We start from the raw sequence: 17,422 nt of genomic DNA, 5'->3' as shown, positions 1-17,422 counted from the left end.
CCGCCGCCAAATGTCTACACGCCGGTAATGAATATTATTGCTGTAGTTGATAAAATAACGATCTACTTTAGCGTAACTAAATCCAAATCATCTGCATAGAAAAAAGCGCACCGGAAGTGTAACGCGCAACGAAAATTGGAAACAGCGCAATAGAGCACGATGGAAAAATGGTGCGTTAATGTAAGAAAATCTTAATATATCTTCCCCTCTGCCAGCCATTTGCATTGATCTGCCCTGTTCTGATATATGTTCTCTATTTACACATTGTTTTAGCACGTTTTACTCACTACACTTCATTTGCTATATACCAGGGCTAAATATTTCTTCCGCCGTACATAATATATCCTTAGGTAAATAATTGCATCGAATATTTGGTCTATAAATAAGATTGCTTTTACACACATGTGTATCTGTCACCACGGGCACATTCTCCTTTCCGTACATTGGATATATCTAGAACATTTTGTAGTACTCGTTTAATACAAGCATCTTTCATAGTTTCACTAATTCTAATACCTCTCGAATACAGTTGGACAGTTAGTAACGTCCTGCTGTATTCTACCACGACCTGCGCTGTGTTTGTCGCTGTGAGAAATGGATTGAAGGAGAGAGGAAGGGAAAGTGGTTGAGGGTGGGGTGAAATGAAAACATTAAATGTATCCTTATATCTTTGGTCATGCCGAAACTGTTACCCGGATCAATCGACGGGGTTATGCTTTGTCAGTGAAATGAATTCTCCGGTTATTCAAATTATGGCTCCTAGCTGCTTAAAACTACATCATTCTCTACCGGAAGACGCACTACTAAAGCTTAAATGTGAAACTAAACAATACCCTTAATCAACGTATCTTACTTGTACGTTAAAATATAACCTCAACAACCTAAGAATCACTCTAAAAATATGGCCTTTTCCTTGCCCAAACGGCGTTCTTGACGAAAGCTTCTTCGACGGCATATTCCTTCACTATATATCAAATATACCGGTCGGCAGCCCCGTCCCGTCCACTGCTGTAATCGTAGCTATTGATTAAGAAATTGACTTGCAATTAACGTAAATAAATTCCATGTTCTTCGCCATCCATTTCGGCTATCAAAACACACGACAACCACCAGTCCCTGCGTCAGTCTTTTCTGCATCGATGCTTTACGCCAAATATCGCGTCCCTAAATTTGCTATCTAAAACAACCCTGTTTTCCATTCCATTTACTTGTCAAATACATCACACAGTGTCCAAAAGTGATAACCATTACGACAGCCTATAACGTGTATACCATTCCTAAATTCTCCTCATCCCGTGTTAATGTGTTCCGGTCGAATCCGATCATATATGAAAGTCTGTTTTAAGCAGAAAAGTTATAGCAAGAGCATCGAAAAAAAAGAGTCATTCCTAGTTCCAGTTTTTGTACTTAGTGTGAGTTGGAAGCGTTTTTTGTCCGTTGCTTTCTTTGTTTCTATAGTATTCCTTCCTTTTAGGCCTCTTAATTGCAAAACTTCGTGCCACGAACATCTCACAAAGCATCCTTTTTGTTGCTTAAACCTTGCTATTTCGTGCCGGTTTCGGCGGTGGTGTTGGTGGCCGTTTGCGATCGTCGTATCCTCCTCCACCACTGCCCGGCGGTGGACTGCTGCATCCGGATACGTTAGAGGAACTAGAATTGATCACAATCACGCTATGATTTCGTGTTTCCACCACATCGTACGAAGCGTTCACAGCCACCACGGTAGTGCCCGTGGCCAACAGTGGCTTAAATGTTATGTAGTGGCTTGCATTGCTGGGCTGGTGTACGTGTGGCGCAGGTGTAGTGTACTGTCGATGCTCGATCGTTCCCTTACCAGCACAAGGAAGATTAGTGTAATCGGCATCGGTTCGTGTTTTCAGTGGCAATGGTGGCGGTACGCTGTCCTCCTCTGATGTGGTAGAACCGTTGGTTATTATTGAATTGCGATTGCTGCTACTTTCGGCCGAACCAATCGAATTGGTGTCTCCGGTGGTGCTTCCGTTGGGCGCTGCGCTATCACCCGGTAGCGATCTGCTACTCATCGTAGGGGTGGCAATGCTTTGTGGTCTTGACAGGCGCTTTTCTTTCTCCACTTCCGAGCGTAACGGCCGTTTTGGATGCAACTAAAAACGGAAGGATGGTTAGATTTTATGTCAAGCGAACTCTTTCTACGAGATATTGTCTGCGTGCTGAGATCTTACCTCTTCGGTTAGTTCGAATACGGGCAACGAGTTGGTAGGGGTGGTTGCGTTCGAAACGGCAGTTACGGTACTGGTGGATAAAAGACTCATTGGACCGCCGCTATCCCTGTCGGAGGAGACAATGCTGGAACTATGCTCGCTTGCCGTCGATATGGGACTAGTGTAAAATTGACTATTGGACACCGATAAACTTAACGATTCTCGATCCATCTTGGGTGAAGGAAAGAAAGATAATTACATTTTTTATATGTGTTAAACGATGTACATTACGCCGTTACTTACTTTACGGCTCGATCGTCGTTTGGTGAGTGTTTTATCCTTTTTCGATTTCGAACCGGGCGATGTACCGAGGGACGTTCTAACAAAATTAACAAAAAAAAAGGAACGAAAAACATAAAGAATAAAATTATAATGTAAAACAAAACAAAACAAATAACAAACTTCAGCATGGTCTCGCATTTGTACACAACAAAACACTGAATAGTATAAAATGTATATTCACAACAACGTATAAGAAAAGTGGAAAATGCGCACAACCAAAACAATGGAAAATAGAAAGCAGATGAGTAAGTTGTTTCCTTACACCGAACGTCGTAATGTCGTTAAAAAGAACGAAGCGCAATTGATAAGCTTTAATGTTGAAGGAAGGAAAATATATGCTGCGACATGATTTTCCCGTTCGAGTGCAGTATGTGCGATGATAGGTCGAGTCTGTAGGAACGTAGTTAAGAAACGTGTCGAGTTTCATTGGTCGATGAGAAGGCGCGTAGAATAGCACACACACAGGATAGTTGGAAGAGAAAAGAATTGGGAGAAAAAGGTACATATATTATCAAACTGCTGTATAATACACAAGAAAGAGAAGAAAGTAAAAGTTGGGTAATATATGGTGCTGATCTTTCATAACTTCTACACCGGAAAAGCGATACTTGAGTGCTGGTTGTACATTTATGATCATATTTCAGGTTTTTCAGCAGCACAGGTTAGCCAAGGCAAATGGAAAATTCAGTACAAGCACCCAACTATGTCTCGGAAGAGGGTGTGTGTGCACGAACAACGATCGTTCGTTCGTTCGTTCCATTGTAGCGTGTCAATTTGTACGGAAGGAACACCGGAAGGACACAACAGTAGAGTGAAAAGCACACGATCACACGCACACGAACTCACAGCGAACCGATCTTCACCACACACCATCCGAGACGCTCCGGCGGTTATGTTCTGCCTTGCTCACTAGCAGTCGGAAGCCACCAACAAATAGGTTCCTCGCTCGATGCTCCATCTTTCTAATGCTTTGTGCAGTGTATCCTTGCCTACTATTCCTGTCAAGCTTTTCCTAATTTTGCACCGCGTGCCGAACGCCGTTCTCGGGGGTATCTAATAAACGAGCACTTAAAATGCGCTTCAACCCGAAATCGGTTACAGATAGCAACTAAAGATCACCGGACAGTACCAACAGCGACCTTCCACGAATGGAGTGGAGTAATGAAAGATAAATCAAATGTAAAAGAAAGAAATGTTTGAAAGGTCATAATTTTATCGCAACCAACAACAAATCAAACACACACACACAATGTATGCCATTGTAAAGAGTACGATTGGTCTGTACTGAAATGCCCAGAATGTGTTTGTATGCGTGTGTGTCCAACTGCCCAAGAGCAATCGGGAGTTGTAAGGGTTTGTTGTGTGATAAATGAATTTGCTGCTTTTGTTTTTGGTACACACAAGCCAAAATGCGGGAATATAAATACAATAGGCGTAAGCAAATTTAATATACGCACTGTCGCAGTTTGGTGCCAATCTTGGAGGACAGGTTGGAAATCAATTTTCCGCCGGATCCAGTTGCGGTAAAACTGGACAAACTTATTCGATCGAACTCGAAGAAGTCACTAGTCCCGGAATGCATTGCATATGTTGAAGAGTACGAATTAAATTTTGTGTTTATGCAATCATGCAATCATTAAAACAGTAAACGCCGCGTTGAAGGAAAGAATGTTTTAGGACGGGGTGGAAAAAATGGGAAGAAACAAAAAACATTTCAATGAAGATAACTGCTTTTGAAAAAAGAAAACGAAGGACAGGATTTACGAATTGACCCCGAAAGAAAGGACGCATGACATATCCCCCAAATGATGAATGATATGCTGATTGGTGAGGTACTTTCCTTTCTTTCTCTCTTCTTCTTCTTCCATCTTTTACCTATAGCTTCTCGTTGGGTCAATTCGGGTTCCTTTTGCTTGGATAATACAATTGTAAAATAGGAGCTTGGCTAGTTCATGCGCTGAGCCGTTTACCATCTCGATCACGGTGGTCACCGCCTTACCTTGCTAAGTTGACCGTATTGAAGCTGGCTAAGTTGGCGAAAGTGTTCTTAAATCCACCCGAACTAGTCGTCGTTGGACGACTGTTTTGGTTCTTCGAGATTCCGCTACTGCAAAGAGAAAAAAGGCAAACATGGGTCGGCAGTTCGATAGAGCTTGATCATCCGCACAACTCGGACGTATACTTACTCGGACGATCCAATGCTCGTTTCCGACAGACGGTTTGAATCTATGCTGATCTGTGGCTGGTTGGCCGATATGTGTCGACGCAACGTTACCTCCGCGTCTCGATCGATTTTAATATCCGTCACACGCTTGCCGTACTTTGTCTCCACGTTCGCCTGAATCGAAGCGAAGCATTTCTCAAGCTGCTCATGAAGCGGGAGCAAACTGGCGGGAGTTTTCATTTTGTGCAGCAGCAGCGCTACCTCGAGCAGTGGAATCTGGGACGCGATCAGATCTTTCAGTCGCGCCACTAGGTGATCGTCGCCGGGATGTCGCTCAAGGTATAGTGGCGTTAGGAAAGCTTCCTCGTAAATCCGAAGCCCACCATTGATAGCGGCATCAACCACACCCTTAATGATGGCGCTCAGTGAGTGAACCGGTATCCGTGGATCGTTCTGATGCTCCAGCACCAGATCCCGGATCGCGCGGTTCTTTGCATCAACCGTTTCGATAGCCATCTCAATTGGAGATATCTGCAAATGGGTAAAAGGGGATTGTCAGTTTCTGTTCGTATCTCCAATTTAGTGAAGCACCTAAATTCTCAACACTCACCATGATGGTTTCGGAAAATTTTACCGGGAACCATCTAAGTATACCCGGCAATGGTTCTGTCGTTCGCATGATCGTACGCTCATACGACGTACCGGCGATATCATCTCCACTTGCCTGACTGTCTCGTATGGGACGAGAAAATTGGAACTCGCTCACGTTGTTCGATTTGTAGAACTTCACGATGTTAGAAGCGATCGTTTGTGTGTTTTTGCCTCCGAACCGTATGTCACGGCTAACCGGATCGACTTTCACGATCTGTATGAACTGCCCGTCACACTCCAGTATTTCCGACCCGGGTGTAAGTGTTGTCAGCAGTTCGGCGCGCGGATGTTGACTAAGTATGCGCATATTGAAGGATCCTGCGTCTTCGTACTCGTTGCCTCGATAAACAAACTCTTTGTTGCGCAGAAATTCGGGAAATCCTGTCCCATAGAACGTGACACGATAGTAGATCGACTCGTACCGTGTCGTTCGTAGTATGCTTTCGTAAAACTGTGACATTTTCTTATACAGTTCGCTCAAGCTGAGATAATCGTACACTTCGTTCTCGTACTGCTGCGCTAGTTCCTTGCACAGATCGATAGCGTATTCCCACATTTTGCCCTTGTCGAATAGATCGATCATGCTGCGGTATAGCTGCTCCTTAAGCGTGCGATGCGTCGGACAAGAATAGTGCCGCTTCGATTTTAGCAACAACGACAGCGATGTTTCGTCCCAGTTCAGCTCATTGCTGTGCAGTTTCAGCGTATATGCCGCCTCCGTAAAGTTGTCAAACTCCATGTGCAATTCGTACAGCTTATCCACGTACCGGATGTACATCTCCTTCCGATTTACGTCCGAGTAAAACTGCAGCAGACTCACGGTACACGCCATGCGATTCTCTTTACTTTCGTCGTGTATCAGGCAGCGATACTCGAGCAACTTCTCCATTAGCTGAGTCAGTACCTGTACACACTGCACACCGTACGTTTGCAGGGTACTATGACTGCTGCACGATTCATACATAATCTCGTAGAACAAATCCTTGTACTCGGCGTCGCCGTACCCACCCTCGATGTAGTGATCCAGCTTCTCAATAATCTCTTTTTCAAAGTCATTAAAATTCCCCTTAATGTGGGCGGTGTTCCGCTTCGTGTCACCGTAGCTCTCCATCGCGTACTTCGAACTATAATACTCGCACTGCATCATGTCGAAAAAGATCGGTATGGTGGCGCGACGCAGATCCTCCTCCGGAATCATGCTCATCTCCAGGATCGGCCCAACGAGCCGCGGCACGAACATGATCTTGTGCTCACCCAGATTGAACCACATCTTCCGTATCTCGAATACCGTTTCCCGACGGATGTCACGGTAGGTGCTTCGTATGACCGACTGTTTTGTTTTGCTGAACAGATTCAGTTGCAGTGCCGGCTGCGTAAGGAACGTTATGGAGCACTGGAAATAGTTCGACCAAACCTGCTTCTCGAACGGGCTGAAAAACTGATCCATTATGATGGCGGCAAAGTGCTGCAAGCTGCCAAGGATCACCATGTTTTGATGCATGATCATGTCCAGCCAGTCGATCGGGAAGACTGGCTTGGAGACTAGCTCCTGGAACACGAGCAGTATCTCGGTGAGGAAGTCCAACAGATCGTAGCTCGTGAGAAAGCTGCGCATATAGCATTGATAGTGCGCCTCAGTCATGCTGCGGAAGATGCCCAGCATAATAGCTACCAGGTTGCCTACGAGCGGATTGCTACGATCCATGGCAATCGAACTCTGGATCACCGTTCGGAGCAGGATCAACATTATGTCCCGGATGTCGTTGTCTACCGGGCCGATGTCTTCCTCGCTCTGGAACAGCAGCTCTAGCATGTTGTTCATGATGTTGACACATTCGGCCACCTAGTGGTAAGATTTATTGTAAAATGCAACGAAGGATGAAAGAGAAAGATGGAGGTTAGCTGATGAAAACAAACAAGTTGACGATTTTGTTGAAAGAGAATTTGATAGCTGTATTATATCATATCAATCGAAATCAACAATCACACACGCTGCGTTACACTCTGCAAAAAAGAAATAAACAATTCACACTCAAACTTTCAGGCGTAATCAAACGGGTTTGCTGCGGTGGTAGTATTACACACAAAATTACACTAAAATAATACAACGCACGAGTGACTGCCAACATTGTGCACGTGATACACGTGCTTACCGCACTCGCAATGCACCGATTAAAAACCAAACAGTTGTGAAAGTAACAAAAACTTCAAATTTATCCAAACATTGTTGCTGTAGAGCATTGAAGAATTAAACGTATAAGATTGACACTGAAAAGAGCTGTAGTAGAAGAAAGTGGAGTAAATAATACCTTCGTCTTAGCGGTGGTTTCACGCGTGTGAAGCTGGGATTTGCTTTCCCCAAGTACCTTAGCTGCTTTGGTAAGATTTTTCTCCTGCTGCCGTATGTCGAACATAAAGTCACCCTGTGCCGTTGCGTGATAAAAGCGCATCATCATCACCATCATCGCATCACCAGCAACACCGTAAATTTAACCACATCAACATCACACCACAATTTTACCATAAATCACCATTCATCATTACCATCGTCAATTTCATCGTCAAACCGTGTAGAAAAGGAATGAATGTGGTGCAGGACACAAGATGGGCAAAGGGTTGTTTTTGGTGGGTTTTGTGTATTGTGTTGTACGCCGTGTCGTTTTGTTCAAGAGAACATTTTTCCCGAATATGAATGGAACATAATATATGCGTATGCGTACAGATAAATTGAGATCAGATTTTTTTAAAGTTTCAACGAACATCATTGAAAGCATTAAAAATAGAATAACATACAATAAACATACATAAAAAATAAACCAATTATAGCAAATTTTAGAAAAATACAGTTGAAAGAATACAACAAAATTAATCAAAAAAGAGTAAAACAAAAAGAACAGTCAAATTGTCGTAAAGCAAACAAAATGGAATTAATTTACCATTTTGGAAACATTGCAAAGAACATTATAAAAATGGCATCAAATAAGTAAATAAAATAAAGTATATCATTATCATAAAATAAAATAAAATCCCATTAAATTCGATTGTTTCACGGAAGAAATGCATACAACGATCACGATGTACAAGTGTTTTCGTTCAGTTTCCAACCACCGGATGGACGATGAATTGGTTTGTGTGTTGTTGTTTTTTTTAATATTTGGGTGGTCCGCGTTTGTGTTGAGTGTGTCCCAACAACAGGATAAACCGGGAAAGGGAGCAGGTTGAGTTATTGCGAAATGTTTGTAATGCAAATATGGGAAGGGAAGGAAAAAAGAAAAAAAGAAAATACAACTTTGTTAAACTCATCGGTATTATTTATCGACACGTATCGCTACAATAGGTAGTACCCTAGATACCGAACTGAACATTCATTCCCGAAACGTTGGACAGGTGTGAAGAAAACGGGTAGGATGCACAATATACCAACGAGGATGATTGTGTCTCTATTGTGAGATGTTAGTCTGGCTGATGTAACTAAGTGAACATATATTTTACAAAGGAAACAAAATGATTGGTGCCGAGTGCACTTTAATCATGTTGATGAGTGTGATGAGATTGGAAGGTATGTAATTATGAGCTTGGAAGGTATGTATGGAGCGTTAATATTGTTTGATTATAGAACCGTTAGTATGATAATGATAACATAAATCGTGGAAAATACGAGTGTTTGCAGGAAAATGATTGATTTCAGAGGAAAATGGTGACAGGAGCAATCGATAGGAAGAAGTTCTTGGTAATGTATACAATACTATTCGACATGTTGGGACGGTGATGATTGATAGCAGTTTCATTCTGGTGTATCTTTCTGTTTTATTCTGGTTCAGTTTGGCTGCTTATCGTGGTTGGTGATGTGAGATGAATGTTGGTGAACTCCTCATCCTTGCGCACGTCGGTCAATTGGTGCAAGAAGGAAGGTGAAAGTACTTCGTGCAAGATTGACAGATACACAAATAAACACACACACACACACACTAAGGAAGGATACGTGAAAATGTGGTGATCGGTGATGGGAGTTTTCATGCTTCGTTTGATAAACACAAGATAACGCATAAACATGATAACAAAGATAACAAGAGTAAGATGCAACACCGCACATACAGCAGGGAACGGTGCATGTATATAGCTACTCCATTGTCCACAGAATAATGCAGACGAACAACACATTCCTTCTGGTGGTGCTTTCGTAACTACCGTTAACAGGTGAGATAAGTGCGAGCAGAAGATAAAACAAAACGTCAGGCAAACATAAAATGGCACACATAGAGAAAGTAAGATAGTGGCAGAGCATATTGGTAACGGAAAAAAGATGGACAGCAGCACACTGAAAGTACTTACGTACAAAATAATACGTATTGCATGCATGAATGAGTACAAAACATATCACACATAAACATAAAACGAGCAATAAACATTAGCTAAGAAAGGAAGCGTTTAACCGGAAGTGGTTGACAGCTTAAATTACGTACCTCTTCCTTACTCTCGAGCTTATCCTTAATTTGGCGACAGAACACGGGCAACAGTATCGCTCGGCATTTGGGCAACTTGAACAGCTTCGAGTCGACAACATCCTTGATGCACGTCATCTTCGATTGGTTTAAACGCCCAGTCGGTACGCTCGTGATGATGTCAACGATTTTCTGGCTCAGCTTAACCGGATCGTACACCTGCATCAGATCGGAAGCAATGATGTGCAGGTACTTCAGTAGCGCACCCTGCGACTTTAACAGATCGTTCTGGTACTTGATCAATTCGGAGAATGACTCGAGCAGCTCCTCGAGACTGGCCACGAACAGTTCACGATCCTTGTCCTGGTTTAGATCGGCAAACAGTAACCGCGAGCGGATGATGAACTTCATGATGTACTGCAGGTACTTTGTGGTGCGATAGAGCGCCTCGTCATTTTCGTTCACCGTGTAGATGTTTGCCATGGCACGATCCTTTGAAATGTTATTGATGGCATTCCGGATGTGCGTTTGCACAACGTTGATTAGTTTTCTGAAAAAGGGACAACACGAAAACAAAGCAATCGTTTAGTGAAAAGTTTGTTGAAGTCACGCTCGGAATGTTTACACTTACTCGTAAGCTAATGTGGCGGAGAAACTTTCGTTGATGTACAGATCGAGCACGGACTGGAAGTGTTGATACTTCAGATCGTACACAATTTCGATGAGTCGGAGCAGACATTTGAACACCAAATTGTCGTACTTGGCAGGGTCCTCATTGGAGACCAGTATATTGAAGAGAGCGTCCAGAATATCCTGCAGAAATTTGACCACTTCCTCGCATCGTACGTTCATTAGCGCGTGCAGTGATTCTTCCATCTTTTCCTTCCGAGACGACCAATTTAACAGCCCAAGAATGTCTACGTTCTGCGTTAGCTTTGTGCTGCAGAGGTTCGTTTCGATGATGAAGCCGTCCTTGGAGGCGAGACTGAATCCACTAATGGATGGTTTCGAGCTACCGTTAGGCAGCTCCTCCGTAAGCGAAGGCAAACTTAAGTAGTTAAATTGCGTCTCCTCGTCGTACTTCTTGTGATCAATTTTGTACACCAGCAGCGTGTGGCGCTTGTGCTGTAGTGTGGTACCGTCATCGTTCATCAACCGTACGTACGACAGTCCGAACGGTTTCTCCGAACGATCCTTTGCCTCGTTCGAGCTGCGGTGCTTGAAGGTGAACCGCAAATGGCACTGCTTAAACTCCTCGATCGGCACGTCGATCTTGAACGTTTCACCCCACTTCGGGCGATCCTCATGGTAGTAGATGACGGATTTGTACTCGTTCAGTGCATTTCCGCCTCCACCGTAGCTGATTACACCCGGGATCGCAACACCTTTCTTATTGCACACGTACGCCGTCACTTCGATGTTTTTATCGCTGCTCTTCGAGCCCTTGGAAAACTCGCCGGAAACCAACGTCAGATACAGATCGTTCCGCACATCACCCGGAAAGATCACCTCCGGAAAGCCCATCTTGCGGGCGAACGCCACATTGCCCAGGACGAGATGGGGATATTCGTCGCGGACCTGCTTGATATCGCCGAACAAAATATCAACACTGATCCATATGGCCGCATCGCTCTTTTCGCCGAGATCTTTGTTAGTGATCAGCTTGCGCAGTGTCGTCTCCAGTGGTTCCTTTTCACACGGAATAAACGGCATTTTGAGCTGTGTGTCGCTCTTGAAATCTTCCGAACGTTTTATTATCGGCTGGAGATCCAACGTTGCTACACCGAAGGGTCGGCGCATATGAAACTCATTGATCGAGCTAGACGAGATGGTGGACCCGATGGATGGTGTTCCAGAAGAGCTGGATTGCCCGCCTGTCGAACCCGGCCCCGGTGAGGATGGAGTGCTCATCTGAGTATGCAAATGGTTTCGATGCGATTTGTAGCTCCCGCTGCTAGAGGAATTGGCCATACTGCTACGCCGCAGATCCGTATCCTTACCGTCCATGGCACCGATCCGCACGACATACGCCACCAGATATATTTTGTTGCGGCTCAAATCATTGCCCGACAGATCCGTGAACAACACCTTAATGTTGTTGAACTGATCCAGATCCGCGGCCATGCCCTGGCGGCTCCACTTGACCACGTAGTTCTCTGTGATCGCCCGCATCTCATCACCATCGTACAGTGTGAACAGAATTTCCGTATCTTCGCTCAATCTGCACACGAAATTGTGCACCGACAGCAGCAGATTGTGCGAATGACGGTTGACGATATCCAGATTGCGGTTCTTGCTGTTCGATGTGTTGGCACGCTTGATCCGGTCTACCGCATTGAGGTGATGCTCGTACAGTTGCGTGGTGGAGGTGCGCTCGATATCCACTATGTTGCCACAATCGTCCCGCACAACCATGTCCAAATTCAGGATCTTGTTGCCCGTGTCGATTTCGCTGGTCGCTTTGAGTTTGATGTTCTTCATCTCATCCACCGGTAGGTTGCCGGAGAGTAATTGCGACCGCAGCCTTATCAGTTCCAGCATCTTACTCTGTACCAGCTTGAACGAGGGATGTGTCGATAGGTAGAGCCGACGATACAGATACTGCCATTCCTGCAGCACCGTCGTGATCTCCTCGACGATTTCGCTGCGCCGTATCACCAAATAGCCATCGCGGGACGTTTTGCTGTCAACCGGATGGACGTACGCTTTCGGGAAGATGCCCGACGTACCCGAGCTACTGTTGCGACCGTAGTACCAATGGAAGGACTCCTGCTCGATCACCACCGTGTCACCAACGTCCAGGTCGATGTGATGCTGCTTGTCGTGTGCCGCGTAGTTCGCTTTCGCTGTTGATAGAGGAAAGCAACAAACAGAACTGATCAGTACGGTTGGCTAGTGGTGCATCCGCAACCTGGAAAATAACAAATTCGCCCATCCATCCGCCACCCCTTTCCTGAAGCCCAGGCTCCACCAGCGGGAATCAATTTGCATCCGGAGAAATTATTATTTCAGATTCGGGTCACGGTGACCTTCAAAGCTTGTTGATTGGCCTCAGCATATTGTGGACAGCAAAAAAAAAAAGGGGGTGAGAGAGCCTACCAGAGTTAGCAAGAGTTAACTGTTATGCGCAGCTCGATACACTGGTGTCCACAATGCTAATCCGATTCAAACAATCAGTCGCCGGGGTTACGGACACAACTTTTCGCTCACAATTCTCCCCTATTTCCCACGAATAGCATAGGCTGCATGTCTGTGTTACTGTACATGTTGATTGAAAGAGATTCAATTAATTAATGATCCGAGATGGTAAGGAACACACGCAAATGCAGAGGAAACAAAAGCCATCCCCTCGTGTACACCATAATATGTGGAGCTTATTTCCATTAGCTTATATGTTTGCAAAACTCGACATGTAAAGGAGTTTTTAAATAATAAAAGCAACTAATATATATCATCGGATCAAGCGGACATAGGTACGAGCGCAAAAATTGCTTTATTCTTCACAACCTTCTACCGTTTACGATGAGTATTGAAACGAAGGCGAAATGCTTCGCAACCTTACAAGTGGTACGAGAATTTACTTTACTTTGAAAGACCGTGCCCTTTTGAAAGGGAAGCAAAAACGATGCAATTCTCGTTGACGATCGTCATGCATATCGAACGACGTACCAAGTTAACGGGTGGATGGACAAACACAGTCGAGCGTGCTGGGGGCAGCACTCGGGATTTCAGAGCCGTGGAAACCTCCTCCCGAGTCGTCAAAAGACGGAGCATATAGTTTGATAAGGTTCTAGGGAAGCACAAGCACTGCAAGCAGTTTTGTGTACAATGGTGTTTATTTCATTGTGGCGAACTTGTTAGTCACTCTTGTCGATTTACAATATTTATGTGGCTGTGTTAGAGAGAGCGAGAGAGTGTGTGTGTGTGTTTCAGAAAATGTTAATGAGCATTTCGAATATTTCTTTCATCAAGTATAATTCAAAGCCAGGCCTTGCATCCTCATTACCGTCGGGATATTAAAAAGGCGGTTTAACTTTGAAGAGTTCCACCCACGGTACGGCACACTGCATGAAGTCTTCGACCGATAGCAGACCATGACTGATGAGTTCGTTTGCTTTACCTTTAAGATACCACGACTGCGGCGAACACTGTGCAGTGCACCCGGGTAAATGTTATTCCCATTTTACAGTAAATCGCAATATCAAACGAAAAAGTTAGCAATCATCTGCATCGTCGGCAGCAAACGAGTATGCACCTTGCACACTAACCAGGAAACTGCGGGAACTGCGGCCACCGTAAACACCCAACACTCGCATCCAAGCGCGGTGCAGCATGTCCAAGTGCAATTAGTTAAATGGGGCGCATCAAAAGCGAAAGTGGCCAACACGGGGGAAAGATGGAGTAAACGTGTGGTGCGCGGTGGCGCGTGTTCGGGACCGACGGGGGTTCGGTCAATTGAGATGCATATCCCGTAGTTAACGCAGTAGCTGAAATTGCATCCCACCCAGCAGGAAGGAGGATAACATATTTGCGAATTAGCACAGCTTTTTACACCACCGGTTGGACTGACTCTGATATGGACACCGATAGATTTCTAAGCGTGTTTAGGATGGGTTCCTAGAGGAAGATTCCAAGTGTTAAAATAAGGGTAATACAATTGACTCTCTTCTCAGGCCTGACGAGGTGCCACGAATAATAATACCAACCCCACACGTTTAACGTTTTCTAGCCTTTTTATTATAACGAAAACCTTGAGCACAGGGGAATCGATCAGCGATCTGGATGGGATTTGAGTACCCAACCTGGCGTGTGAAGGTCGGCGCCACGACCACTAAACCAATGGGCCGATGCAGGAATTGTTGGATTAAAATGGATATGCTTTTATCATTATTGTTGTAATTACACAACGATTTTTATTACATGTTTCATAAATGTTTAATGTTATAAGCAGAAATTTTAAGTATCTATTAAATTTACTCAAGCTGTTTTGCTGTTATAAGACGTGGTGCATAGCAGATATTAATTACAACATTATCGTACTTCGATGACGGTTTATTACGTTGTAACAATTCAAAACAGTTGACCCAGATATCGTACATATCAAGGACGCAAAATGGCAGCTTAGTGTACTGTACTCCAGGTTATAAGTTCTGTGTCGTCTCCAGTTCCGGATAGACTGAATGTTTGACTGACAGCCGAGGAGAATATCTGCCCGTTACTTGATGATGCAGAAAAACAAGTCGTATCGAATACGTTGTATGGTTGTAATGAGAAAACAAACGAGCAGGACAAGAAGCGGGGATGGAACATCATCTCTACAAGTCTTATTTTTCTATTTCTTATTTATCTCTGGAACTAGCTGGAATGCGTGGCTAAAATGGACCAGAGATGGTTCGTTTGCTGCGGAAAGTATATCACAGACGGGGCTTCCTGATTTGTTACTGTGAAGATGATGTTATTTCCTATTTGTTGGGCGAGTACATGTGTCGAACCATACATGTGTTAAAAAAGTAAACAAGCTCTGCTACGAAGGAGTACATAAAAATCAACAATTCGGAGCACATAACGCACGGTAAGATAAACACAAATGATGTTATTATTGTTATTGGTAAACAATACAAGCAAAATTTTACCATGTTGACATGTTGCATCGGGGTAAAAAGACTTTACGTTGCAAAAACAAAGACATATGTTTAAAAAATAATTGCCCCATGGAACAATGGACGTCGAGAAAAAAAAAACGATGGGCCACAGATCCATCCAGTTGATCGCGCGGGTTTTTGCCGCTACCTTTTCACAGCGCCCATCCCGGATCCCGTGATATTGCACCGTGTGATCAACGAAGCACAGACGAGGTTATCTTAATTCTCATTCCGCTAGATTGATATCGATGCTGGGGCGGTGAAGCCGGCGGGCGAAGTGAATGTAATTTTTGACTAGCCAATCTATCGCAATGACGTACGCAGCTTTCACTCTGTCACTGGCGATGGTCAACGCCTTCCGTTGGACCGGTACACACATGTGTGATTGTGGGACTATTTTTACCGTTCCCTTGCATGATGATCACACTGGCCGCGAGCAGAACAGTGTACGTTATTTATTTACGGTAGGATTTCCCTACCTTCACAGACCAGTCGAGTTTGAGTCGGAGTGGTTTTATTTTCCTTCACATCTGGTAGCTGATAGTGATTTGTTCACGGGCGCGGTTTCGCCGCAGACCCCGGAGGATGATTGTTTCGTCCTCCAATTACCACCCCGGAGATGGCATGGCACACGACAAATAGATGCACAGTGGTACGTATCACACCGCAATTGACATCGGCGTGAGCCGGCTGGCAGGCAACAAACGCGATCATTGTCTGCGAATAATATACGCCTCGATCTAACTATGCGGTGCGTGCGAGTCCGTCCGCTGTGTGTACACTTTTTAGACATCACCTGGTCACCCAAGGGTGGTGTGATACTAGTCACACCTCCCCCCGGGGGGAATGGGAAGGGTGGTTTGAGCGGGTGCTTAAAAACTGTGCCATCAGCAATCGGTATGGCGGTGTAGCCCGAATACCGAAACAGGGTGTTGTTGTGTAGAGTACGCAACTACTGTTGCGGGCTTGCGTTTCACGCTCTGTTTAAACTGGCCGAAAGGAAACTGAAAGACGGCCTCCGAAAGTTAGTTCCACGAATGACATTCGGAATAGGAAGGAACATCGGATAAATAACGTTTTCTTATCATGTTTACTCACGCGTGATGCGTGCAAGTTCAAAGATTATCAAAACGATATACAGCGAAATGATGAATATCTCGTAAAAGCTGCTAATAACCACCATGGTGAACTCAATTTAAGTTACCAACATTTAAAGTAAAAAAAAACAACTATTCCATCCCAAATATAAGTAATAACCAAGCATAAGCAAATGAAACTTCAAACTTCAAATTCAGTGGCATTCGATCGGTTATGACTTTTTCCAAACTTTGCGCTTGCCATTTAGCAAGGGAGTTTACATCACTTCTGGAAGTGAGCCGGCTTTGTACACTCGTCACTTAATGTAACGTCGACTAAACATACACACCCTCCAGTTGCCAAGTGCGTGACCCTTTGAACCATATGCACTGCATTTAGGTCGTTGCTTTTGAATTGTCGCTCAAAGTCACTCGCCCTTTAATTAATGGTTTAAAAAATGGTTTGGCGCGAAGTATGCTTTCCCTGCCGGCAATCGTCACTTCACGATATGTTTCGTGAGCTCCGAAGGAAGATGAAGTGTGTTCTTTTGCTACGGCTCTTTACCAATACAAGAAAATAAATAACCAACATTGCTCATCTGGTTGAGTGAAGACAGACTCTCGTGCCAATTATGAATGCTGAATGTGGGCATGGGTAACGAAATGCATCGAACTAAATACACTTCAAATATAACAGAAGAATGTATATGAGGTTGTTATCACTTAGAACTGACGATTCTTATTCGTTGAAGAACGGTTTGGTCTTAAAGAGTACTGGGAGAATTCGTCCAAAGGCCGTGGATTGGACAAATCAGATGAATGTTAGAAGCAGAACATGCCTAATTCCATCAATCCAAGGGGAAACTGAGTACATTATGAAGATACATGTAATTCCGGCACAGAATGTTTCTAAACATTCTCAGCA

At 44.2% G+C, this 17,422-nt stretch overlaps 1 protein-coding gene across 1 annotated transcript; it reads right to left on the bottom strand.

The window, feature by feature from the left end:
* Positions 1–1,532: 1,532 nt before the first annotated feature.
* On the bottom strand, positions 1,533–16,135 carry LOC128709992 (dedicator of cytokinesis protein 1). Its single transcript, XM_053805031.1, has 11 exons — positions 16,031–16,135; positions 10,411–12,671; positions 9,801–10,329; positions 7,647–7,760; positions 5,297–7,180; positions 4,709–5,217; positions 4,522–4,629; positions 3,980–4,087; positions 2,484–2,559; positions 2,202–2,411; positions 1,533–2,123 (listed from the first exon to the last, which is right to left on the bottom strand). The coding sequence occupies exons 1-11, from the start codon at positions 16,133–16,135 to the stop codon at positions 1,533–1,535; spliced, it is 6,495 nt and encodes a 2,164-aa protein (XP_053661006.1).
* Positions 16,136–17,422: the final 1,287 nt, after the last annotated feature.

Source organism: Anopheles marshallii, chromosome 2 (genome assembly GCF_943734725.1).
Source record: "Anopheles marshallii chromosome 2, idAnoMarsDA_429_01, whole genome shotgun sequence".
Classification (NCBI taxonomy): domain Eukaryota; kingdom Metazoa; phylum Arthropoda; class Insecta; order Diptera; family Culicidae; genus Anopheles; species Anopheles marshallii.
Note: the sequence above shows the minus strand (reverse complement) of the source record. Positions and strands in the feature narration are given on the sequence as shown.

Coding starts and splice junctions, on each gene's coding strand:
- LOC128709992 (XM_053805031.1), bottom strand. CDS start 16,135: ATGATCGCGTTTGTTGCCTGCCAGCCGGCTCACGCCGATGTCAATTGC. Junction 12,672..16,030: donor GCCATGCCATCTCCGGGGTG/GTAATTGGAGGA, acceptor ATGCACCACTAG/CCAACCGTACTGATCAGTTC. Junction 7,761..9,800: donor AGCTCGAGAGTAAGGAAGAG/GTACGTAATTTA, acceptor GCAACGGCACAG/GGTGACTTTATGTTCGACAT.